Source organism: Misgurnus anguillicaudatus, chromosome 19 (assembly GCF_027580225.2).
Source record: "Misgurnus anguillicaudatus chromosome 19, ASM2758022v2, whole genome shotgun sequence".
Taxonomy (NCBI): domain Eukaryota; kingdom Metazoa; phylum Chordata; class Actinopteri; order Cypriniformes; family Cobitidae; genus Misgurnus; species Misgurnus anguillicaudatus.
In genome coordinates, this window is record NC_073355.2 from 24,391,467 (window position 1) to 24,417,008 (window position 25,542).

Consider the following 25,542-nt stretch of genomic DNA (forward strand, 5'->3'; position numbering starts at 1 on the left):
CCGTGACTTCCCCCATTGGTTTCTGAAGATCGTTTTTGAAGCTTAAAGTAGGCGTTGCTGCCGTCGCCATCTTGGCCACGCGTCATCTCGCATCACTCGCGGATATCCGAAAATGGGTAAAGAGGTGGGACGTGGGTGAAGCTAAGGTGTCTAGGTTGCTGAAACTACGCCCGCCTAGCTCGATTCTAGTGACCGCAGTGGCTGTTCACCCCTCACTCAAGTGGCCACTCCCTGAATTATGCAGAACTTTAAAGCTTAATATAATTTAAACGGAGGAGTTACAAAAAATGTCACCCCCCTTACAGTTGTCATGAAGGGCAAACTTTTGTACCAGGTTGTAAACATATTATTTTCTACTGTAAAGTTGGCCATTTTAACATGGGGGTATATGGGAATTGACTCCCTTTTGGAGCCTGCCTCTAGAAGGAATTGCAGTTTAAGTCACTTCCTTATTGGCTTCATCAGGGAGATCGGAAGGTTGCCCCTCGGATAAATCTCAAAGTTCAAGTCCCCTTTCAAAGCCTACAGTGAACAGCCCGTTTGGACTACAGCCCTCTACTTTCCATTTGAATGATGTCAAAATAAGAGTTTCTGACTAAACTCCGCCCACAGGAATAATTCAGTCGCCAGCTAAGCTCAAACGGCTCAGGCTTAGCTAAGCTAGTGTCGAATCACAACACTCAAAACAAACTACACAATCAGAACTCGATACGTATTCTGAAAGAGGGACTTCATAGAACAAGGAAGACATCAGCCTGTTTTTAGGACAGTGAAAACAACGTTATAGAAATTAGTAAATTGTGTGAAAAAAAAATTTTTACACGTGAAAGATGAACACCTATATTGTGCACTGTAAACACAATCAAAGCTTCAAAAACACAGTAAAAATGGGACCTTTAGAGACTCATGGAATGTCTTGAGATTCTCAGCTTTGTTCGATGCGATGATGAAATTTCTGTTTAAAAAAATAAGTTAGTGTGGGACATATTGAGTGGCCTTTCTTCTTTTAAAATAGCCTGTATAGTTTAGTTTACCTCACAACCTGGAATCTGATAAGTAGCTAAAGTGCAGAATGATGTTGTATAAATCACTGATCCAAAAACTAATGTTTTAGAGCACATCAGTTTATTGATATAAGGCTAACATATTCATACACTAAATGACACGGCTTTGCAATTTTTAAGCAGGGTGACTGCATTTCAAATGATAAGATATAACAGAGTTTTAATTTATTTTGGATGCTTTTAGTAATCAACATAATTCCCACGGTTACATTTGTGTTATAGTTTGGATTAATTTATTATTATTTTGTAATGTGGAAAAATATAAATAAAGAACGAGCTTGTGTTTCTAAACTTTTGAACGGTAGTGTACGTAAAACAACAATAATTTTGTTTCATAGGAACTTAATATGTCAAAGAGTACTTTACTCATATTGGTCTGAAAGCTCTATCAAATTAGCCAAAATATTAAGTGTGCAGAATTATATGAATAAAAGGTGTCTCTGGAGATTTTTGCAGGCAAATGTTGTATGCAGGCCTATGTAATAGACGTAAAACGTAAATACGTAGTGTATATATATGTACTCTTTTAGTCCCAACTGGGGCATTACCCTTTAAAAAGGTCGTAATATGTTCCATTTAGGTACCAGTATATAACTTTGAAATACTCTGAGGTACTTATATGAACTTTTAAGTGCAAAGGTGTACTTTTGGAAAAGGGTAGGCCAAGGAACAGCTAGCGACCCTTCTGACAGTGTAGGTAAAGTCATCTTAATTTCTTGATGATAATACATCTACAGTTTCTCAGTATATCATTTGTTTAGTGTGACAAAACAGTGTGTGGGGATAATATATCCTTGCTCAAACCTGTATATTACACCTGTCCAGACTTGTAATGAAGTTTCCACACCACTGCTTACCTAACTAATTTATGTCAGCTGATATGGAAATTTAATTTTTTCCCTCTCTTAGTTGTCTGTTTTGTAATTGCCGTACATCATTGCTTAATTTATTAACTTCAGTATAACCAAATGCTATATATAAGCAAAGGTGAGTGAGTTTTCTTAAATGAAAGAAGTGTATGGTAAATGGTTTTATAGAAATCACCGTAGAAAGCAGTCACAACTTTACATGATATAGTCTTAAAGATTATTTCTTGTGCATATTTCAGAAAACAAATGGAATATTCTATTTTGTATTTACAATTACAGAAGCACCAATAATAAAAATCACACATTTTCCAAAGATATATTTGCTTGGTAGGCCAGCATCAGTGTTTTCGACGCAGACCCATGACAGTGTATTTGTGGAATTTGATTGTGTTTATAGGGTTTAAAAACACGTTCATCTATTTGTCCTATTTTAGATAGTTTTCCTTTCTCTTCTCCATCTTTTCCCTATCCATCTCTCTGTCGAGCGGCACATCAGGCAGCCGTGCTGACGGTGCAGACTGCGTTTGGCTGAATGGAGATGGGCTGATGAAGGGAGATGATGAATGCACAGGTTCAGTGCGAGAGGTGGAGCGAGGGAGCAGCCGGCTGAGGGGACGTGGAGGAGAGATGAAGGAATGGAATTGACGTGATGCATGAGAGATTGATGCTGTACCGGGAGAGTTTGAGAACAAGGGATTCTGACTAGATAAGTGCAGGACTTTTGAAGGGCGGTTGGTACACATACAATGCTTAACAAATGTATTAGACCACAACCCAATGGAAGTTTGTGCCACAACAGTATTGGTGATTACCAAAATATTTTTTATGTGTAAGCTCTTTAGCCGCAGTACTATTTCTAAAAGCTAAAATATAATTGTTATGGATTGGCATCCAATTGTACTGTTTACTCTTATAAGAAAGGCAGAAGTAGTAAAGCACTTTATTATTTAGGTGCCCAAATACAGTTATTTACATGGAGCCCTCAATAGAAAATTAAGGGTTAAATGTTAACCTTTATTAATTTCTGACTTCTCAGAGTGTACTTTGTGTACTTACAGTTGTGTGGACTCAGATATGAGTATAAAAGCATGAATTCAGTTTGACATTCCTCACTCTTGTTCGAAATGGTAAAATGTTGAAAAATATCTAAAAAAGAGTGCACATTAAAACACTTCACGATGCTGGATGGTCTTTAAGGCAGGTGGTCTAATAAATTTGTCAAGCACTGTGTATTAACTTTGTGTGCGTGTAAGGAGATGTAAATGTAAAGATCTAGGATGTTTGTATGTTTTAAAAGCCACTACTTTATCTTATGCAGTGAGATTCAAAAGCACATTTTTTTGTGTGGTTAGGTTAACTTATTCAGGCCACACTGATTAATTATCATGCGGGCGTGAGAGTATGAATGCGTACTGGTCATCTTTGTTTCCGTTTTATTTAGTTCATGTAGCTCAATTGGTACAAACACCCACAGAGGCAGAGAAGGGACAATTTCTTCCTTTCATTGTCTCCCACTTTCTTTTATCTCTGTGGCGTTGCTATATATAGTGCTGTACAGAGGGAAAAAGGTGGGTTCATAATTAAAGTTTTCAGGCAGAACAGATCACAGCCGTGAATATTCATCCTCTCTTTAAAGGAGAGTCCCCTTTTCACAAGGCCAGTGAGTGAGAAAGCAAGGGGTCTTCAAAGCACCACAAACACTTACCGCGCTGCGGCTATATCACACACATTTCAATAATCAGAAACGGGATGTCCACTTTTCCTTTTCATCTTACCATCTCGACAGGCACTTCCAAAAAAAGGCAGAATTTCCGGCCACACACAATGGCAACGGTTGTAAATCAAACACTGGAATGATCATACGTAACAACATTGATATGGTTGTTCATGCATGTGGAAAAACACACAAACGCTCAGTGCACAGGCCAATGCTAATTAAAAGGCATTAAGAGTGGTAATGTGTTGTAATGCTTGACTCATTGCCGGGTATTATTGTAAAGGTTTTTACAGTAGAGAGCCTTTGAAAGCCTGCCAGATCTCTCTCTCTGTCAGCCTATAAGCAGGGTCCAGAATTAGCACCTGTCAAGTGCCAAATGTAAATTGAAATGCTTTAGCAGATAAAAAATACGCACCAGTTGGCCAAGTGACCTTTATTTGGAGTTGCAGCGCAGGTTGAAATTTCTTGATCGTGAGAAACTGCATTTCCATTACCCTTTAAATTGCACAAATTGATTTTTTACGTTTTGTATTTCGCAAACTGCAATGTAAACATCTCCTCTCTTTTGATTTAAATTAAACTACTATCACCTCGAAAAAAAAACTATATGTTGCTGCTCCTACACTTTTAGAACATCTACACCTACATCTTTTTGTGTTAAGCTAAACACATTATGTGTCATTTTAACACATTGGGCCCTATTTTAACAATCTAAGCGCATTGTCTAAAGCGCACAGCGCAACGTCTAAATGGGCGTGTCCGAATCCACTTTTGCTAATTTAACGACGGGAAAAATGGTTTGTGTGCCCAGCACATGGTCGAAAAGGGTTGGTCCTATTTTTTTAATGAGTAATGGGAGTATTTTGGGCGTAACATGGAATAAACCAATGAGAGTCTCAGCTCTCATCCCCTTTAAAAACCAGTTGCGCTGGCGCTATGTCTAATCCCTATTTTGATAATAATTGAAATTTTTATTTTTTTTATTAAAACCTTTAAAACCTGTTTTCTTTGGAAGTAAAAAAGCGGCTTTTAATTGATTTAAAATTGATTGTGTGGCTACCCAATATCATCAAAAAATAATTTACAAGTATGTAAGAAAAATACTTTATTTGTAACAAACAGGAGATAAAAAAATTTAAAACGGCTCGCACGTTTCAGCACGTGGACAGCCTCACAAGTTTTTTTAAGCATTACTTAAAAATGCTTCTCATCTCACCATATCCACAGGTACAGACTAGAGTCATCCATAAATCCGTGAGGTAGCATTTAAAAAAACATTTAAAAACAGATGCATTTGTTTAAAGCAAACCATTTATTTACTTACCAGGCTACAGGTGAAGCAGCTCTTTGTGCCTTCTAACGTCTCATAATTAGTCCTCATTTATGTCCAAGAGACCCAATAATAATCTTTTACATTCAATCCTTTAATCTTTTATATTTAAAAGCTTTTGTGCTGCTGCGCATTCATGTATGTGATGAGCAAACCCGCGTTGTCGTCCCGTTTATAGGCGCATATTACTAATGCGCTCTTTAAATAACAAAAAAAACATATTGCGCCTAGTCTATTTTAGTTGCCTCAAAATAGCAACGCACCAACAATGCGCCTAAACACACCACGTTTTCAGACCAGAACGGCCATGGGCACAAATGCATTTGCTATTTAAATGACGTGGCGCTAAACGTGAAAATGATAATTGCGCAGGGTGGAAACTAGCAAAATATACTTGTGTCGCGCATTGCGCTGCATTGTGTCGGGTGTAAGATAGAGCCCATTATGTGTCATTTACACAAGTTGTGTTAAAAGTAAAATGTGTTGTTTCAATAATAAAAAAATACAAAAATGGTGTGCACATCACATATACCAAAATTAGGGCCAGGTGCAGGACAACTGAATATATAAATGAATAAGAAATGTGAAGTCCGCCCACTGAAAGTTTCTGCTTCAAAAAAGTTTTTTTTATTATAAAAGCAACGTTTCGACCCTCAGGTCTTCATCAAGCATTGTTTCAGTAATAACACAGAGATGGGTGGATAAAAAAACAACACATTCGTTTTGATTCAAAACGAATGTGTTGCTTTATAACACATCTGTTCTAAGAGTGTATAATCGGCTTTCCTTAGCGTTAATGTTTCCTAGGTGGATGTGATATTAGTAAACCTGCCAACATCAGTCGACGTAATGTTTGGAATGACTTAACGCGAAAGGAAAAAACTTTTTATCATCGGTTAAAGGAAATGATGTCATTTCGCAATAGTCTTTTGTCAACATTTAAAAAATAATGCTAAAGTTTTGCGCAAATCTGTAATGAAAACGCAGCTAATGAGGCTTTTAAGGCATTTAAATATAAAACCTTTATAAACTCTATTATCTACAACTTCTAATAACTGTCTCTAAAAATAGATAATTATCATACAAAGTGACCTGCGGTCCATTCAAGCAATACATTTTATCAGTATGTGTGCTCACTGGGTCGAACCCATGAACTTTGCGATGCTAACGCTATGCTCTATTAGTTGAACCACATGAACACGTGAGATGATGATAATATCTGTTTCCTTAAGCTTGTGTTGGTTCACAGTACACATGCATACACAAATTAAGCTGCAGTGAATACGCAGCGAGCTATGAGGTCATTTAAAGCATTCAGAATCTGCCTGACTCATACTCAGCCTGTATTACTTCAGCATGAATCCCACCTTATTTGCCACAGGCTTAACCAGCCGTACAAGTAGACAGTGGAAGATGTTGTTTGGCCCGTGCAGGATGTGCATTTGCTTTGTTTTGAGAAGCAGCTGACTTTTGTTACTATATATAGGCTACTCCTACATTTACCTGAATTGAGCTTTAGGGGCCAATGTCATTTTGCCAGTTAGCACATGGTCAATGATTTACCAAACAGTCAGAATTTGGAGATTTGAGGGCTAAAGTACTGTAAGTGTCCACTGATGCTGAGATAAGGGGGTGTTTTTAAATCATTTTAAACGGAAGCCGAGCATCAGACTGCCAGAGGGGATTCTGGGATTGAGCAAGGGGTCTGAGATAATGTTTAGAGAGCATGTAAATTGCATACCTTTGCTTTCACCTGGAGTAGCATTGTGTCAAGTTGTTTTCCTTAACCAGTGATTCTCACTCCATTTGAGTACATGATCCTGGCTACCATCATCGCTAACTGCATCGTCCTGGCCCTGGAACAGCACCTTCCGGATGGGGACAAGACACCTATGTCAGAGCGCTTGGTAAGTGCAGCTTGTTGGAAGTTTCTTGGAAAACCAGAAACTACGTTTACAGGCAACTAATTGGTCACTGTAAGATTTCAATGTCTGACGGGCCTTACTCTGTCAATTTTAAAGGGGCCATGGCATGAAAACCTGACTTTTTCCATGTTTAAGTGCTATGATTGGGTCCCCAGTGCTTCTATCAACCTAGAAAATGTGAAAAAGATCTACCCAGTAACTTAGTTTTGGTAAACCATTCTCTGCAAGCACATGAAAAAATAGGTCGTTGAAATTTGGCTCTCCTTATGATGTCATAAGGAGCTCTTATTATAATAATACCACCCCTTAATCTACACTATCCAACCACAGCACTGCCATTTAGTGCAGAGAAAAGCACAATTGAGTTTTTATTGCAACAAACCACCATCCTTGTGATCATTGTTTGAATTTCATCAGCTCATTTGCATTTTAAAGGACTCACCCAAAACGGCACATTTTTGCACACACCTACAAATTGCCAATTTTAACATGCTTTAATAAATTATTTATATGGTATTTTGAGCTAAAACTTCACATATGTGCCCTGGGGACACCAAAGATTTATTTGACATCTTAAAAAAGTCTTGTGCCATGGCCCCTCTTTAAAGAGTGTTCTTGATGTTGTTAAATTATTTTATGTAGAAAACAATAAATCACAAAACAATGACTTTAGTTGTGTTTTCACAGACTGGGTCATATTTATAATTTCTCACTGTGCTGTTTTTCTCCACCTCTGTGGGGTTTTTTTCACAGGAGGACACAGAACCCTATTTCATCGGCATTTTCTGTTTTGAGTCGGGCATTAAGATCTTGGCTCTGGGCTTTGCCTTTCACAAGGGCTCCTACCTACGAAATGGCTGGAACGTGATGGACTTTGTAGTGGTGCTTACTGGGTGAGTTATGAACAGTTATGAACACATCATGCATGGGCACATGGCGGGAATTCACTTGTGTATTGCATTCTCTGACAGAACTGTTTTGTTTTAGTGCACTAAAGGAAGTATGCAAAACAGATAACAGCTCATACACAGCCCAAAACACAGTTTGTCTTAAGTGTTGGGTTGAGGAGGATGCATTAGACTGTTGTGATCTGAAATACTTTACTTTGGTTATACAGTTTCGCTTCCCTACTGCTATCCGGGCACCTAAATCTGATCTCTTAAATGCCGAAAAAGCGTTTGTAGAAAGCTTTATGGAGGAATGCATTGCTTTTGGTTTAAGTTGCACATTCTGCGTGTGTGTGTGTGTGTGTGTGTGTACTGTAAGTGTAACTGCACAGTGAGTGATGTTGTGATCTCCTGACCTAATGAGCTCATGGTGAGCTCAGATCAGAGCAGCACTGTGGATACAAGCTGTGAGGACACACTACAAATGTCACCTGAGAGTGAAAGAGAGAAGAGAAACCTACAGGTGGAGGGATAAGAGGACAGCACAGGGCTGTAGATGTTAAGGGTTTTTACGCAGCATTGAAAAGTGTGGAAAGGTTTTGTGACATAATAGCATTTCGCTCTACAGTTAGTATGTTAACATAATAAGCACGGTCTGTAAAATCTAGGGAAAAGTCTGGAAATTTGAGTCTTGAAAAGTAATAAGAGATACAGAGGATGAGAATCTGATGGTAGACACACCTATTATATTTGTCGCCTGTATTTTGTCATCTAGTTCAGGGGTTTTCAAACTTATGGGTCGCACAGTGGCTCACGCAAAGTCGCTTTGCTCTTGTGGTAAATGAGACAAAAACATTTTAGTCGAATTAATGACTAGCAATGACAATGATTTTGATATGATATACCATAAATAATTTCACTTAAAAAGCACCTTTACGTTACTAACAATGTTATTTTGTGTACTTCGTGTAATACAATGTGTTCGCATGATTTATGGTTTAAAAACACATTATTTTCCACATAATGTACATTATTGTTGCTCCTCTATGCCCTGCCTCCCTAGCCTGGGTGCCAGCCGATCTTAGCCCCGCCCACAACATTTTGAAAACGGGAAGATCGTTCTGGGGTTTTTCCGTTGAGTAGCTACTATGCGAGTCCCAAAGCTGGTCGACCAATCAAATTGTGAGGATGGGTTTTATACGATGATGGACAGATGATCAACAGTAGGGGTGGAACAATACATGTATTCGTTTCGAACCGAATCGGTACGGGGGTCACGGTTCGGTGCATGAATTTAAACGGAGAATACACGGTATGAAAATAAAAAAACTTGCGTGCAAAATAATTAATGTAATGCAGAACTACTGTTAGATACGCGGGTTCTTTATGGACAGCTAATCTGTTGCCCCGCTGTAGCTCTGAAGCTCTGATTGGCGCCGATGCAGCCGAGCTCCGCCTATGTATGCGCTCTATCAGAGACCGTCTACATTCTGGCACTCTGCAGTTTTTTGTCAGGTTCACGGTCCAGTGAGTGAAATAGCAGCGACATCGAGTATGGCAAATGGTGGTGAGGATCCGCCGGCCCCTTTAAGATCGCAAGTTTGGCAAAACTTCGGTTTTCCAGTCAGTTACAATAGTACAGGCGAGAGATTGGTGGAAAAGACGGGGACTTTGCGTCGGCGTTGTTCAGCAGTTATTAGGTATGTGAGTGGAAATACATCTAATCAGGGCTCTCAAGTCTCACGCATTCACCTTGACAAACACGCATTTCAGTCAGTTCAAATGCCACACTTTGTATTTCTCACGCTGAGAAGTAGGAGATAAATTGTCCTGCTATATACAACAGGCATACGCAGGGCAGTTCTGTCGAGTTCAGCTGCTTTCAGTTTTTTAAGCGTGCTCAACTTTACGCAGCGCCATCAGCGACAGAGTACCGCGAGAAATTTTGCGGAGGAGGCTAATTTGATTCAAATCGCTCTCGCGTTACTCTGATGTCATCCACTTGTCATTTTTTTGCAGCGCCTCGTGAAGTTGGTCACACCTATTAATTCATCCAACAAGACTATTTTTTTTCTTAAGTACATTGATATGAAAAAAGGCCAAAAATGTAATTTAAAAATGTATTTAGGTAACACTTGTAATACATTTGAACTCCTATTTGTATGAAAGATGAGTACAAGATTACTTAAAGTGGTATATATTTTTGAAATATGAGATAGTATGTTAAATGCATTTCAGTTCATATTCATGACATCTCAAAATAACACTGATAAGGACACCTATGTTTTTAAGATTAGCTTAAAAAAAATGCCTTCTTCATTTTTGTTTTGCTTTTTTCCTCCATTGTATCGAAAGTGAATCGAACCGTGAAGCCTGAACCGAGGTACGAACCGAACCGGGATTTGTGTGTACCGTTCCACCCCTAATCAACAGTAACATGATCAACCACGTCACCGAAGAGCGCGTGTGTTGAATCTATTTACAACGAAATGGCTGCCGCTGTAGAATTCAAATGTGTGGATTCTGACATTGAGTCTGTTCTAAAAGATATCGACAGAGCATTGATTTTAAAAGAGGAACAAAGAAACGCGATCAAGGCATTTGTTGATGGGAAAGATGTTTTTGCCGTCCTTCCTACGGGATGAGGCAAACGTTTAATTTATCAGCTAGCTCCGATGGTCGCTATGAAGACGAGTCGTGAAAACCCTATTGTCATTGTTGTTTCTCCTTTGGTCGCACTTATGGAGGACCAAAGAAGCAACTGAAATGGGTATCACGTTGATGCAACTCGGCGTGCATGACGAGATGGATATAATTAGCGGTCGTTGCCAGCGTCTTTTCGGAAGCCCGGAATCGTGGCTGCTGAATAAGTGGAGGGACATGCTAGGCTACGATATTGGGTATCGGCGTGGATGAAGTTCACCTAACGTACAAATGGTAAGAGATAGTCTTACTGTATGACTTAATGTTGTGATATAAATTAAATGTTGTAAACATAATAGGTGTTGATGTACATTAGCTAACTCAGACTTAGTATAATCACAATGTTAGTGTCATTGTAGCGAATTAACTAGCAGTTCGGTCAGGCTGCTAAAGACGCCATTTCAACATACGTCACACACTCCGTTGCTCTGATTGGTTGTAGGTCTATCCAATTGAGTGCAGAGGCATTTTTCGGTTGAGACACGCCCCATAATCATAGCCCAATGGAGCGGTATCAGACTCAAATTCTGACTAGAATTGAGTATGACAACGTCAGGATACTGCCTCCCTGAAATGCGTTGATTTTGTACAAAGCTTATTGTTCTGAAAAGTGCAGTGTCCTCCGATTGGCCAGCTTACCAGATTGTTGTGGTTGGGGTGAATACCTCTGTCATCAGCCGAAAATGTGATGCTCCTGACCATGTTTTGAAGATCATCTCCCAATGCAATAAAACGCAGATGACCAAGCTGATCGAACAACTTTGCCAGCACGACTTGAGCAGAACGTTACAGATTAGTAAGGCATGGAAACTGAAACATTAAAACATGTCTGCAATTGTGATCGTAGAAACGACAAACAACAAGCGCTACTCTGCATTCCTCAAAACTTGCATTTGAATAATGATTTAGTCAGTAGTAAATGTGAAAACATAGACTACTTACAGGCTGTGAGTAAAAGCGGACCGAATTATGATAATGGCTGTCGCGTCCACGTCAATCGGCCAGTAAACTGCAGCCTACAAATCTTGTGTTCTTTGTAGTCCAAGAAAAGAGATTTACGTTGAAAACAATAATTCGCATCATTGTTTACTTTGGGATTTGCACCAGTCTCATATCATTACCATGTACTAACACACACTTTCACATAAAGGAAATGTAAAATCGTGAATTGGATAATAGGTGCTCTTTAAACTTACATTTCATTAATAAATTAACAAGGAAAATAAAAACTACTCAATTGTAAAAGAGGTAAAATGTGTATTTTTTTCTCATATTTTTATTTTAAAATGTTAGTGGGTCGCAAAATGAAAAGTTTGGGAACCACTGCAGATATCTGTCCTCAACATCAGTTAGTCCAGTGGATGTGAAACAGTATTCACATTAGACAGTAGAGTTTATTTTTATTAAAGGATTAAAGAAAATTAAATCTTGGACTGCATCACTGTTTGTGTTTTGGTGAATTAGGACTGAAAGCAGACATGGTAATAATCTGGATCAGACAGATATTGATACTTGACCTACTACTATAAACTTGATTTATCTTCTATGCAGCTCTGCTAGAAGGATTGCTAACACTGAACTGTGATGACCCCCATTCACTGTTATTGGTAGTTTAACGCATGGTTGCTATTGTGTGGATAAAGCATTTATCAAATCATGTGTTCTGTAACATCAGCCGTTATACTGACTACTACATGATACAGTTGTACCCCATGTAGTCTGAAGGGGCTGTGGTAAGTTTTTATGCAATTTCCATTTTCTGTTTGTCTCAAAGTGTCATGGTAGATCCCCTAGCTCCCAATTCCTGTACCTCAACTCGAAGAGCATTGTGTCAGCAGCGCAAAAGGTCATGGATTTGATCCCAGGGTAATAAAATGTATATCTTGTAATGCCTTGTAAGTCTGCCAAATGCATAAATGTAATATAAATGTAATGGAAACCAGAGCTATATAGGGTGAACAATTAAATGTGTTGATATATATTGTCTGTATTGTTTTTGGGTTACTATACAGAATGAGCACCCTCCTGGTTGATCTTTGAGTGACTGTGTGTATAAATGGGTCACAGGGTGTGTTGTCTGCAGTAGGGAGGAGAGCTACAGTAGCTGTGTTAGTCTGCTGCAGCCATTTTCTCTTTATTTTGGCTTCATGTGCCCTTGAAATTGATTGATTACTTGTCCTTTCTGACAGCTGAATGTATGCGTGTATGTATGGGTATTTCTGTGTTTAAACGGAAAGATTCTGATGCAAGTGTACTGTGAAAGAGAGCAGCTAATGTGGCAGGTGGAAGGAATTGCAGCGTGATTTTGGGTTTGTCTCTCCATGTTTCCCAGGGCTTAGCAGACAGAGAGAGAGAGAGAGAGAGAGAGAGAGAGAGAGGGAGGGAGACCAACACAAGAGAAAAAGAAGAATGCAACTGGAGCAGCAATAGGTTGGAAACAGAACAGGAGGTTGCTTGATAAAGCAAGCGAGAAAGAGAGAGAAAGATAGGGAGAGCGAGATAGAGATAGAAGGAGAGCGAGGGAGAGAGAGAGGAAAAGCAAAGCAAGCCAATGAAAGCAATCTATGCAGGAGCTGCTGCAGTAACCTGTTTTTCACTACTGCAGATGATCAATCATCCAGCAATGCCTTGAGACACAAGAACACAGAGTCTCTCTCTCTCTCTCTCTCTCTCTCTCTCTCTCTCTCTCTCTCTCTCTCTCTCTCTCTCTCTCTCTCTCTCTCTCTCTCTCTCTCTCTCCACACACACCAAGTACCTCGCTCGCTCTTTCTGCTCACAGCTGTTCTTTCTCTGCTGTGTGGTAGGTAAATGGCGGCTGTGTCTTTCAGTTGAGGGCACTTTGAAGATGAAATGATATGTTCCTTTTCAACACCTCAGGCCTGGCCCTTTGATATAACACAGATTTATGGCCTTTATTTCTTTTCTCTTCTCTTCGTTTTTTTGCAAACGTATGGATGTGTCGGTTTGTTTACTGTGCGCATAAGCCCCTTTAACCCCTTGAACGTGTTAGTGTCTAATTCGTAGTATCTAAACAGATATGGTTATGCATACGCTGTGGCTATAGTTTTTAATAATTAAAAGTAATTGTATTGGACAAACGTGTTTGCTTATAAATCCATCAGACCCCTCCTTTTGCCTAGTTAGTGCAGTGATGCTGAGATTCTATCAATGAGAAATGGTCCTTGTTCCCATGGAAACAGTTATGAATGAGAAGGGCCCAGTAACCGTAGAAACTGTCTGAATGAGGAACCGCCGGTTGCTATGGTGATATGGTGTATTGTGAGGAGGTCCATGGTTAGAGATGCACCTTCGTCTGTTTTCTAAACAAACCGAAAACTTGCAAGTGTCATGACTGCTGTGGCAGTATCCATTAGTTAAGTGTTTTGACCAATATCATCAATGAACCTACAGTACTTGGAAATAAAAAGAGAACCTTCACCTCCTTCAAAACCAGCATCCTATCGTCATGACTGAAACTGCTTTCACCGTGAGAGGCACTTATCTATTTGGAAGAGAGTTTGACCCCTTGTTTACCTAGTTTTTATGTGGCTGCAGTGTGCCATTTCACCTTTATTTGTATTTTTTCTGCTGTGGTATGCTCATTTACCTCTAGCTCTCCACCTGTTTCTCTCACTCCCGACTGTATACTCATCATCTCACGCTCACAGTGTGTGTGCAGGATTGTGGTGAGATGGATTGGCAGATGCCTCCCAATGGGCTGTCCACTGTTAGTACAGTGTAACCACCTGTGGGACCCATCCCATAATTCCACTCTTCCTGTTATTTGGGGCTTTGCTCAGATCACACACCTTTAGTTCTTCTTAAACATGTTTAAGTAGGGTTGGGCGATAAATCCAGGGTTCCCACGAGTCCTTGAAATCCTTGAAAGTTTGTGAATCTGGGGGAAATAATTCAAGGCCCTGGGAAGTTTTTGAAAATATAAATACATAGATACAGGTGATTGAAAGTGCTTGAATCTATTTTATGCAAGAAGTTTTCTGGAAAAGAAATCCATCTTTTCATATCATAAAAATTCAAGACGTTTTTACGCACACGTGCTAAACTGTTCGCTTTAAATGCTTATATCTTCTGTATACGAATGCTGATTCATACCAAAATGCTTTTTTGCATAGTTGTGTTTGACACATGAAAACGTCTCGGGTTACGTATGTAACCCCGGATTTCCACCGACTGCGGAACGGCTGCGGATCCACTGCGGAACGGCAGCAGAGTCAATCGGTTTCCATTCAAGTCAATGTGTGTCTTTCCACTGACTGCGTTCCGAATCTGTCACAGCTCCGGCCATTCGCATTCCTCCAGAACAAATACGCAGAGCTTCTATTTTTGAACTAGATATCGCGAACTAGATACCGCGCGATCATTACATAAATTTGCGAGACCTCGTGGGTCCTTGTCACTACAGCACGCAGCCGCTCTGCAACAAATGCGGAACTGGTGGGTATTGGCTGACGGCGGAGCCGTAACGCAGTTGAGCCGATCTGCAGCCCTCCGCAGTTGGTGGAAATCCGGGGTAACTGTTGTTCCCTGAGAAGGGAACGAGACGCTGCGTCTCCCTTGCCATACTTCCTCCGTCCCTGTAACACCGTCTTTGACAATATTTTAGATAGCGATATGAAGAGTTCCGTTGCAAAACGAGATAACCACCGTTTTGTTAATTGTTCAGAAATCGCGTTTTTTGGTTGTGCATTCCAATTGATTTCAATGCAACTGCAGTTGGTTTGTTTTGATTTAAACCTTCATAACTTAAAAAATACAGCTAAGTAGCATCATAAAACAAAATAATAACATCATAACATAATAATAAACATGTTTTGACAAAAATGTAAAAAAAAATGGATTTATCTTGTTTTGCAACAAAACTCTTCATATACTTCCTGGCTCCTGCGTCACCCTGTCTTTGTCGTTAAGCCTCACCATTGGTTGAATTTGATATACACATTCAGACGCACTTACAGCTGGAAGCGTCCCCAAAGTGTCACCGTAGTAACGCACCGCGAGTTCCCTCGAAAGGGAACTGTAACAATGTATCTTAAAAGGTAACACGATGTAACCTTGCTCTCACTTGAAATGTGTCCCCACATTTAGTCCTTGAATTTGAGGGTATTGGACCTGAAAAGTCTTTGAAAGTCTTTTGCGATCTTCTCAGTGAAATACGGTTCTGTGAAGTAATGCCGCTCCTTCTGAAAGCAGTTGATGACGATTTCCTACTAATCTCCGAACCCGCTTTACTGATGAGACACGCATAAGTTTGTTTAGTCAGTAGAAATTTTTTTAAATATGAAAACATAAACTACTTACAGGCTATATTTTAGAAGTGGGCGGAATTATGATAATGACCGTTGTGTCCAAGTCAACCGGCCCAGGAAGTAAACTGTTTGCCTACAATTCATCTGACATTTTTTGTCTGACAACAGATGTATTCAGGGCAATCACATTGTTATGGTTTGCTTATGACACTGCGCTTTTCAGAAAGATGAGCTTTGTACAAAATCAACTCGAGCAACAATAATGTACAGTATCTGGACAATAATGTGTTTTTTGAACCATAAACCATGCAAACTAATTGTATTACACTAAATACATACAATACAATTTTTTTTGCAACGTAATAGGTGCTCTTTAAGCTCTCAATGCTGAAGCTTGAAGGGTTAGCAGCTTCTTCTGTGCTTTGTGTGCACTGCATGACTCATTGTCCATTAGCACCACCTATCATACAGCCGTGAAACAGCTGAAGGCGAACAATCGTTTCATCTTTGATATGAAGGTACAGTTTTTTTGGCTATTTGAATTGCGGTAGCACTTTATGTTACAGTACGTACTTACCTTGTACATATATGGTAAGTATGTTAGACTTACAAACAAATGTGTGGTACTAAGTTTTTATTAAATGGTATCATTACTGTACTTACCAGTGGTACAAACTTGTTAGTTATTATGTAACTCTAGATAAGTACTGGGTGATAACAGATACATACTTATAGTGTATGTTTACTGTAACTAGCAAGGAACACTACTGTACTTACAAATGAATATACAATAAAAATATTTACTACTTACATGTAAGTGTGTGTTAATAACAGGTACTTATATAATAACTAATAACAAACACTACTGTACTTACAAATTGTATGTATATGGTTAGTGTGTAGTACATACAGCAGTGGTTCTCAAACTTATTCAGTGTGCGGCCCCCTTTGTGTACGATGCATTCCTTTGCGTCCCCCCCAAAGAAAATTTATGACAAAAAACAGTTCTAAAACTTCACATTTTAATTAAACAAAACATTAAATTATATAAAGTTGTGCTGCCTTATTTTTTTAGGTTTAATTTCACAGAATATTAGATAAATTAATGTATTTTATAAAAATGTCATAAAACTGGGACCCCCCTGGTTGAGAACCCCTGACATACATGCTAGTGTACGTTAATTACAGCACATATAGTGTATGTATACTCAGGGGCGCTGCTAAGGATTTTGGGCCCCATGAAAAGAATCTTGACAGGGCCCCCAACACAGCTGAGACTTTTTTCATATTAATTTACATAAAATCATGCGCTTTTATGGTATTTTGACTACCAATGGGGTGAGAACATTTACTTGAATTAAGTGTTTAAGAAAAAAGAAATTTTATTTCACATTTTTTTTTCTCAACCCATTGGCAGATCATTTTGCTTGTTTTAAGGACAATTTCACTTAAATTGTATATTAATTTGTCTTAGAACTAGACTAATTTACTTAGGTCATTTTGCTCATCTTAAACAAATACATTTTTGGATACCAGGAAACAGCAAATAGAATAATTCACAGTTAATAATTTTTACTATTAAATATTTTTTAGCACCACAATTTTGGGGGCTTCTCTGGGCCCCCTCTTACTCGTGGGCCCCGAGAATCGTCATTGTTTACCCCCCCTTTACAGCACCCCTGTTATACTAAACTAATGAGAAACATTACTGTACTTACAAATTCTATATACATGGTGTGTAGTACTTACAGGTCAGTGAAAGTAAATGAAAGGTAGTGTACGTATATGATAACTAATAACAAACATTGCTGATGTGCCATTTTTGTACTCAATATCTTTGTCCTTTATTGTACCCTTTAAACACAAGCATTAAATACCATACACATTACCTACTGGGTTCATTCACTAGTAGGTCCATAGTAACTGCATGAAAACAGGACTGTAAAATGAAGTGCTGCATATTACACAGTTATTAACATAGGAGCTACCACCTAAGATGTTGCATAGGATACATACGCCACTGTGAGTTATATTAACTAGTAAAACCATAATGCAATAATATGATGCATTGTTGTCTTTAACTTATATTGTACATTCATTTGTAAGTACAGTAGTGTTTCTTGTTGGTTACAGTTTACACATACACTATAAGTATGTATCTGTACTTATCTAGAGTTACATAATAACTGCCAAGCATGTACCACTGGCAAGTACAGCAATGATACCATCCAATTACCATGCAGACACTCAAAAGTAAGCACCACACACCTGTCTGTGAGCACAACATATCCACCATATATGTACAAGGTAAGTACACGTACTCTAAAATAAAGTGCTACCGCAACGCAAATAGCCAAAACAAATGTACCTTATTACCAAAGATGAAACGATTGTTCGCCTTCAGCTGTTTCACAGTACACATACTGTATAATAAAGTGCTACCATATTGGGTTTGAAAAGTCTATTACCTCTTTTTACATAAATATGCTGTTAGTTTTATGAATGTACCCAATTAAATGTAGCTTTTTAAGGAAGATTTTGAAAATCACTGTTTAAGATGTTTTGCAATTTTAAAGGTTATATGTCTAAGCACATTCAGTTTAATTGAGAAAACAAACACTTTATAAACCTTTGCATAGTGTAGATGATGATAGAATTGTGGTTTTATAAATTAATTACCATTAGTTGGTCTCTATACACTCTTAGACAAGTTCTATAAATGCACTATATTTCAGTATTTTGCAGAAACCTTTAATTTACTAATAACCAATAACTACTGATTAAAAATTTGCTTGATTTTGATTTGGCTGATTACAAACAATTTTTTCTGTGTGTTTGTGTGCGCGCGCGTGTGTGTGTGAGCGTGCGTGTGTGCGTGCATGTGTGTGTGATGGAGTCAGGCAGAGAAAGTGTTGTATAATGTTGTATAATAAGTCAGGTACAGCTGACAGTGGTAGCTCGCAGACTGCAGGTCTATAAATAGGTGAAGAGAAATGGGAATAAATCATCCAGTCAGCATCTTCTTCTCGCTCTCATTCAACTCCACCACCCCACCCCTCATCCTCCTCCGGCCCTCTCTGGCTAACTGCCTTTACTTCCTCCTCTCTTGCTCTGTTCTCTCCCCCTCATCTTTTCTGTTTAATTCGGCGTCTGTTCATCAATTTACTTTAATATGAATGTAATAACTAAGTCTTCACTCATCCTTCCTGATACTGCATCTTGCTTCCTTTGCTAATCTCTGTTTAGTGGGTTTTGTAGTTTTTTCTTGTGAAAAGAAAACCAAGGATAGCAACTTTATATAACCTCCTAAGACCTAGAATTTTTTTGTTGTTTGCACCAAAATACTTAATTCTGTGTAACTGGAACCTGTTGTGCACAAACGTGGACAATAACACTTATTATATTTATTGGTTCTTACTATCCCAAAATAGCTGGAAGAAATCTGAAAAAAAGACAAACCAAAGCTCGGGTCTTAGGAGGTTAATAGTTAACGGCCTTGGGCAAATATATAAGTCATATAATAAGTCATTTGTTTTTTGTCCCATTGTTTCTGATTATTTTTTGTTAATCTCAGATCTGGTTGGTTTGATGAATGTTTGTCTTCTGTTCCCACTGTCACACTGGAGCAGTTTTGGACAGGTTGAAATGTCTCAAGGTTTTTATTTCTATATTGTGTCCGGTGAAGCTCTCCTGAGATCATCAGCTATCTCCTAAAATATGCTTTACATGGTTTTAAAACTGATACTGCCGTGTCTGTGTGTGTATGGAAAATTTGCTGATGTAAATTCCCATGTCATGTGTTTCACTATCAGCCATGCTGTATTGATTTGGCTGGATCGGTTTCTTTGGTCCTCTCTGCATGTTATCACTAAAGAGAATCTGTTTCTAGTGACTTTCCAGCACAAATAAAGGTCACATGAATAGAAAGCAGCGGTACTCACATTTATCTTTATTCTCCCGCTCGGACTTCTGACATTGTCTCTGCGGGAGGAATGCCAGTGTGTTTTATCCAGCCTGAAACCATTACTGCCCACTGCTTATTTTCTTTGTGTCCATAACAGTTACACACTGTAATGTTAATGTTTGGAGTGACTACAGACATGTACCTCCATGGTGGGATAAAAATCATCTATCTTAAAACCTTTAAGCAATTTAGGACATACACTTCATCAATCTTCAAAATAAAGACTGGCATTATCACTGAATTGCTCGCTTTCTGTCTTTCTCTTAAGAATCCTGTCCACAGTGGGCTCGGACTTCGACCTGAGGACGCTGCGTGCTGTAAGAGTGTTGAGACCTCTCAAACTGGTTTCTGGAATTCCCAGTGAGTATTATAGCTCAATATAAAGCCATGATTTCACAAACAGGGTTACACATGCAAAATCGTCTACATGCAAAAAAGTTTACAGTTTTATGCGAGTGATGGGTTATTAAAAAATTTAATATATTAAAGTTAACTTGAAGTGTGTTATGGGGCACAATGTATGTCTTACCTTGTTTTTTTGTCTTGCAGAATATCAATATTTATGCAGAATAAAACGCACCACAAACATTACCTCTATCAATGTGTTTATTTCACCTTCCTCCAGGCCTGCAGGTGGTGCTCAAATCCATCATGAAGGCCATGATCCCTCTGCTGCAGATTGGTCTGCTGCTGTTTTTTGCCATCCTTATGTTCGCAATCATTGGTCTTGAGTTCTACATAGGCAAATTCCACACCACGTGCTTTGACATCATCACTGGTAAGTAGTTAAATTTCTTACTAGATGACTCTCATTCCATGTCAGAAATTGTGCAATGTAAAACCACGAGAAATGTATTTGTTTCTGTTAGATGAAATCCGTGAGGAGTTTCCATGCGGGGTGGCGCCTCCCTCTCGACTCTGTCCTAATGGAACAATCTGTAAGACGTACTGGTTAGGACCTAACTATGGTATTACCCAGTTTGACAACATCCTGTTTGCCATCCTCACAGTCTTCCAGTGCATCACCATGGAGGGCTGGACCGACCTGCTATACTATGTAAGTCACACTGCATAACTTTGCATTGGCCCTTTAGAATCAGCTCATGCCATTGGGGATTTTCATTTCATATTCTGAAAGTTTGTTACATAGTTTAATAGCTACTAAGTACCTCGGACATAAGTGCCAACTTGTTTAAAGCTAACCATTAAGTGTAGAGAGGTTGTTAATTGTCAAGTCCTTGACATTTTTTCATACAATATGAGATTTACAGAGGACGATCTGAGTTGGTTTGTGGGTTTCGTATTATGATGCTGAGATAACCCATCTGCCTGTTTTTGTCTGTGGTGGGCTTGAAAACATTGGGCCCTACTTGTAAACTCGAATGTATGGTATATATTTTTGTTTTGAATAATCCCCATGGCAAAGGATTGCTGAATCAGCATATTTGAAATGTTTTAAAAAGTTACCAATCTACTAAATCCTCACACCTTACCTTTTATACATGCAGACATATAGTAAGCAAAATCTCTGCTTTCGAATAAAAAGCAACGCAGTGCATTTACAGTCTTATCAGTCATGAGCAGCCTGTGCACTCTGAACAGAGAGACGTCTGTTTAGTGAACTGAGGTGAGTTTAACCACCTCACCCCTCTGCGACTCAAGTACACGTCGTGTTCAAGTTCCATGATTGAATGATGTTTCCCTTCTGGACCAGTGATGACACGTTAATCTATTCACTGCAGACTCACCGGAAGAATTAAAGGTTATTTTATCAAATGATCTGGCAATGAAAAATATGTTGGTGTTTTTATGTGATCTCAAAGCGAAAAAAGTTAGAAAGTTTCTGCTTCCTGTTTAAAGTCAAAATTCAGACCCGTCTAAAGTTGGATGTGCTGGTTTATTTGAACAGAGCTAATGGAGAACACATTGTGATTTTGCATCATCATTTACAACATCATTGAAATGTTCCAGGCATAGACTGTAAAAAAGATGGACGACGCCCGTTCGCTTCTCTTCTATTGTTGAAAAGTGAAGCCGTCAGTGTCCCGATACGGCGCTGACATCTTGGGTCTTGAGTCTGAGCAGTAGCGATTTCGGGACCAGTCCTGTGCAGTAGTGAGTAGGAAGTAAAGCCGAGGAAAGCAAGGCCCTGCCCTCGCTCTCGCAGAATGCGCATATCACAGCTGTCAATCATGACGTGACACCACCGTTTTTATATCATTAAATAACTAACTAAAAACAAACTTATTTTAAAAACAAACACTTCAATTTACATCAGCGTGATGAAAACTACAGTAAATGACAGAAACCAGCTTCGGAAAAAAGATAATTGAGGTGTAATTAAATTCTTTAGTTGGTCTCAAGTCCCATTGAATAACATGGGGAGGCGGGGTTTATGACCTATACTGGGACCAGTCACTGGGGGGCGATAAAGATGTTTTGGATTTACTTTTCAGGGCTTGTGCGGCACGCTTGATTCCAGGTAACACATGATACCTTTACTGTAAGTATTTGTATAAAAGTGTCTGCGAAATTCATACAATGTTAATGTGAGAGTCAAAAACAGTAAATACAAAGTCTTAAGATAATCCCTGTCCGGGAAACCACCCTTTATAGATTATTTATATTATAGATTATATCAAGTAATCAATGAATTACTAAAATACAACATAATTTGACATACTAAAATACTCAAAAAGATGTTTAATTCCATATATATTCAAATTAATAATGTATATTGAATCAGTATACATTACATCAGAGTCCTGCACGCGTCCATTTTTGGAGACCCGCTCCCGCCCGTACCCGCAAAGTTCAGCCCCAGATAATATCAAAATTAAACCCGCACCTGCCCAGACCCATTAATATTTGGCCTGTTACCCGACCCGTACTCGCACACGCATAAATCACACAGGCTAAAATCATTCCAGTTAAAGTGCTTTATTTTTTATCTCGTACCTCTCTCAACATCACAACAGCGTCATGGAGGGGCTAATGAAAGTGCGCTTTGTTTTGCGCCATTCAAGTAGCCTATCATCAGCAACTAAATAAGCTATCGAACCTGATAAGTATACATAAATAGACCTATTCATGAAAAAAAGAACAAGAAAAAATACAACCCACCAACACAACCCCTGCTGTGCTCCTACAAGTTTCGTCTCGAAATGCTTTCTAAGAGAAGATGTTCCCAGCTTTTGGCTATCAATGGTAAAACTTTATGCAACTTCTGCAACGCTCGGTCCAACTAGGCTACAAGAAGGATCAACAAAGGTCGCGCACTGTCGCAGTGGTGGTGACCTGATGGGTCAAATTACTAACAGTAATTTAGACATACAAAAATTGCACATATTTTCATTCGTGCTACTACCCGCCCGCACAGAGTTAATTATCCGCCCGGATCCCCGCCTGTGAATTTTAGGACCGTCACAATCCACCCGTTTTAGACACTTTTATGAGGGTATCCGCGGGTACCCGACCCATTCCAAGACTCTGCATTACATTGACAAAGATATTACAAATAGTCATGCTTATATTTCTGGGCACTCATATTTTTGTTTCTTTCTACCTTTCTTGTTGGCTTCTCGCCCCTAATTTTTACTCCCCTTCTTTTTTCCTCCAGCCTCTCTCTTTTCAGTACAGTCAGGCTGGTGAACTTGTCTCCATATAACAGACTAAACTAAAGTTATTCTTACAGCTGCTAAGAACGAAAGCTATGAAAATTTAATCGTAAAAAAGCTGCAGTACATACTTGGGCTTTCAGAGCTCTCAGACATGCAGAGAGAGTCAATGAGCGGAAAAGAAAGATGTAGGGCAGATCAAAGTAGACAGATACAGGGGCACAGAGAAAGTCTATGAGGCGTAGTTGAACGGGATTGGAGAGTTATAAATGGGAGTGGGCAAATAAACAGTGATGAATAATAAAATCTGAAGATCTCAGCAGTGTCGGCTGTTAAAAGTGATCAGGAAGTGTCTGTTATAACTAAAAAGTAAATGCTCTGGAAAATGGAAACCTAAACCACCAAATTTGCATACATTTTAATATCAGCTTCAGTAAATCTCTACTTGTGGGATGTGTCAATCTGGGTCTCCTAGGGTTTTGCCGCCTATAGGCTCTTTCCCCTGAGACAGCCATTGGAGCAATGCCACACAAGATGGCCGCCTATTTGTTCCTATCTGTAGTGGCAGGATGCAGTGGTGTGGAGCACCCAGCTGTGCATGCCACAGATGAAGCCGTCTCAGCCAGATGGTTGACACTCTCAGGTTCCACACTGCATGGTACGCAATGTCCTAATATCATCGGTATCATCCATGGAGGCTCTCATCCTCTCTTAGTAGAGTCAGATTTCAGCTTCCCCAGCAAGATGAACAGCGTTTAAAGCAGTGATCTCCAACATGGTTGCCCACACAGAATCTGCAAGTTGCCTACCAACGCACATTGTAGTATAAATGGCCTCAATTTTAATATTTATTTATAATTTTTTTATATTAGCTTGGCTTCTTTTATGTATGTTAACATTTTAAACAATGAAAAAACATATCAACAAGTAAATAAAATAACATGTTTTAGACTATATAAAAAAGAACTGTTTTATCCATTGTGGTAGCCCTTGCTTCCAAAAAGGTCCCGTCACGGATTGTATTGCCCATATACTTATCCCCTGTTGGAAAAAAAGCAGTGGAGAGTCTTGGGGTGAAAAATGCAAAGAAAACAAGATGAACATGCGTTATTCCAATGATATCTCATGACAATTCGTACGTATTTTACTAATTCTTATTCAAACGTATGACCAGCTGTCCTTTGCCACTTGGCGTTGGGGCGGAGTTAGGGGTGGGGTTTCATTATTGTTTTTATGATTATCGTAAAATATGTGCTAATTCTCATGAGATCAGAGTATTCCCAGCCTTAGAGGGATGTTTGGATGTCTTTCTAATGGCCCTCTTTGTGCTGTTTTTTGTCATTACAGAGCAATGATGCTTCAGGGAGCGCATGGAACTGGATGTACTTCATCCCTCTCATCATCATCGGCTCTTTCTTCATGCTCAATCTTGTTCTGGGTGTGCTGTCAGGGTAAGGAGTGTCTCTCAGGTATTCTGTATTCTCAAATTCAAGGGGGAACTCGTGGTAAGTTCTCCATTTAGGTCACTTTGCTGTGCAAGTGTGCAAATAGCATATATATTTGTTTAAAATGCATTAGTTGTGTGTCTGTTAGTGGTCTTTTTAAGCCGATATCTAGCGAGCAGGATGGTCATAGGCCCTGCTGAAATTTGACTTTTGAGGATATTCTACACTGAATTTGAAAAAAAACATCTAGGATTTAAGCACGGTAAAACGTGAAAAAACTACACTGTAGTTGTTGAGGCTTAATCAAGTCAAAGCCAAAACCTATCTTTAACAAACATGCAAGGGACTGTGTAGAATTTTGTGAATGACAGGCATTTGAATTGAAGTGAAGCCTGCTGATGGCTCCTATAATGCCATTATGTGATAACCTACTTATTAACTGCAAACAAGATGCTTAAATTAAATATTTGTTCAAACTCTTTATGAATATATTTCTTTGATACAGAGAGTTTGCCAAAGAGAGGGAGCGTGTGGAGAACAGAAGCGAGTTTTTAAAACTCAGGCGTCAGCAGCAGATAGAGAGAGAGCTGAATGGATATCTGGAGTGGATCTGCAAAGCAGGTAAATGTCATAAAGCCATAAAATACTTCAGACGTGGCTACAGCCATGAATACAGACATAGGCTTGTGTTTCTTCATATGTGTTGCATGTTGTTTTGTGATTTCATTCACTGTTGATTTAAATTAAATGTAAA

At 39.0% G+C, this 25,542-nt stretch overlaps 1 protein-coding gene across 1 annotated transcript in view; it reads left to right on the top strand.

The window, feature by feature from the left end:
* Window positions 1-25,542, top strand: part of cacna1aa (calcium channel, voltage-dependent, P/Q type, alpha 1A subunit, a) — a 114,553-nt gene that overhangs the window by 17,263 nt on the left and 71,748 nt on the right. The window contains exons 4-10 of the mRNA XM_055193737.2: window positions 6,781-6,887; window positions 7,659-7,798; window positions 19,995-20,086; window positions 20,352-20,504; window positions 20,596-20,783; window positions 24,691-24,794; window positions 25,294-25,409. Coding sequence (XP_055049712.2) covers window positions 6,781-6,887; window positions 7,659-7,798; window positions 19,995-20,086; window positions 20,352-20,504; window positions 20,596-20,783; window positions 24,691-24,794; window positions 25,294-25,409 — 900 coding nt within the window. The remainder of the gene's footprint in view (window positions 1-6,780; window positions 6,888-7,658; window positions 7,799-19,994; window positions 20,087-20,351; window positions 20,505-20,595; window positions 20,784-24,690; window positions 24,795-25,293; window positions 25,410-25,542) is intronic.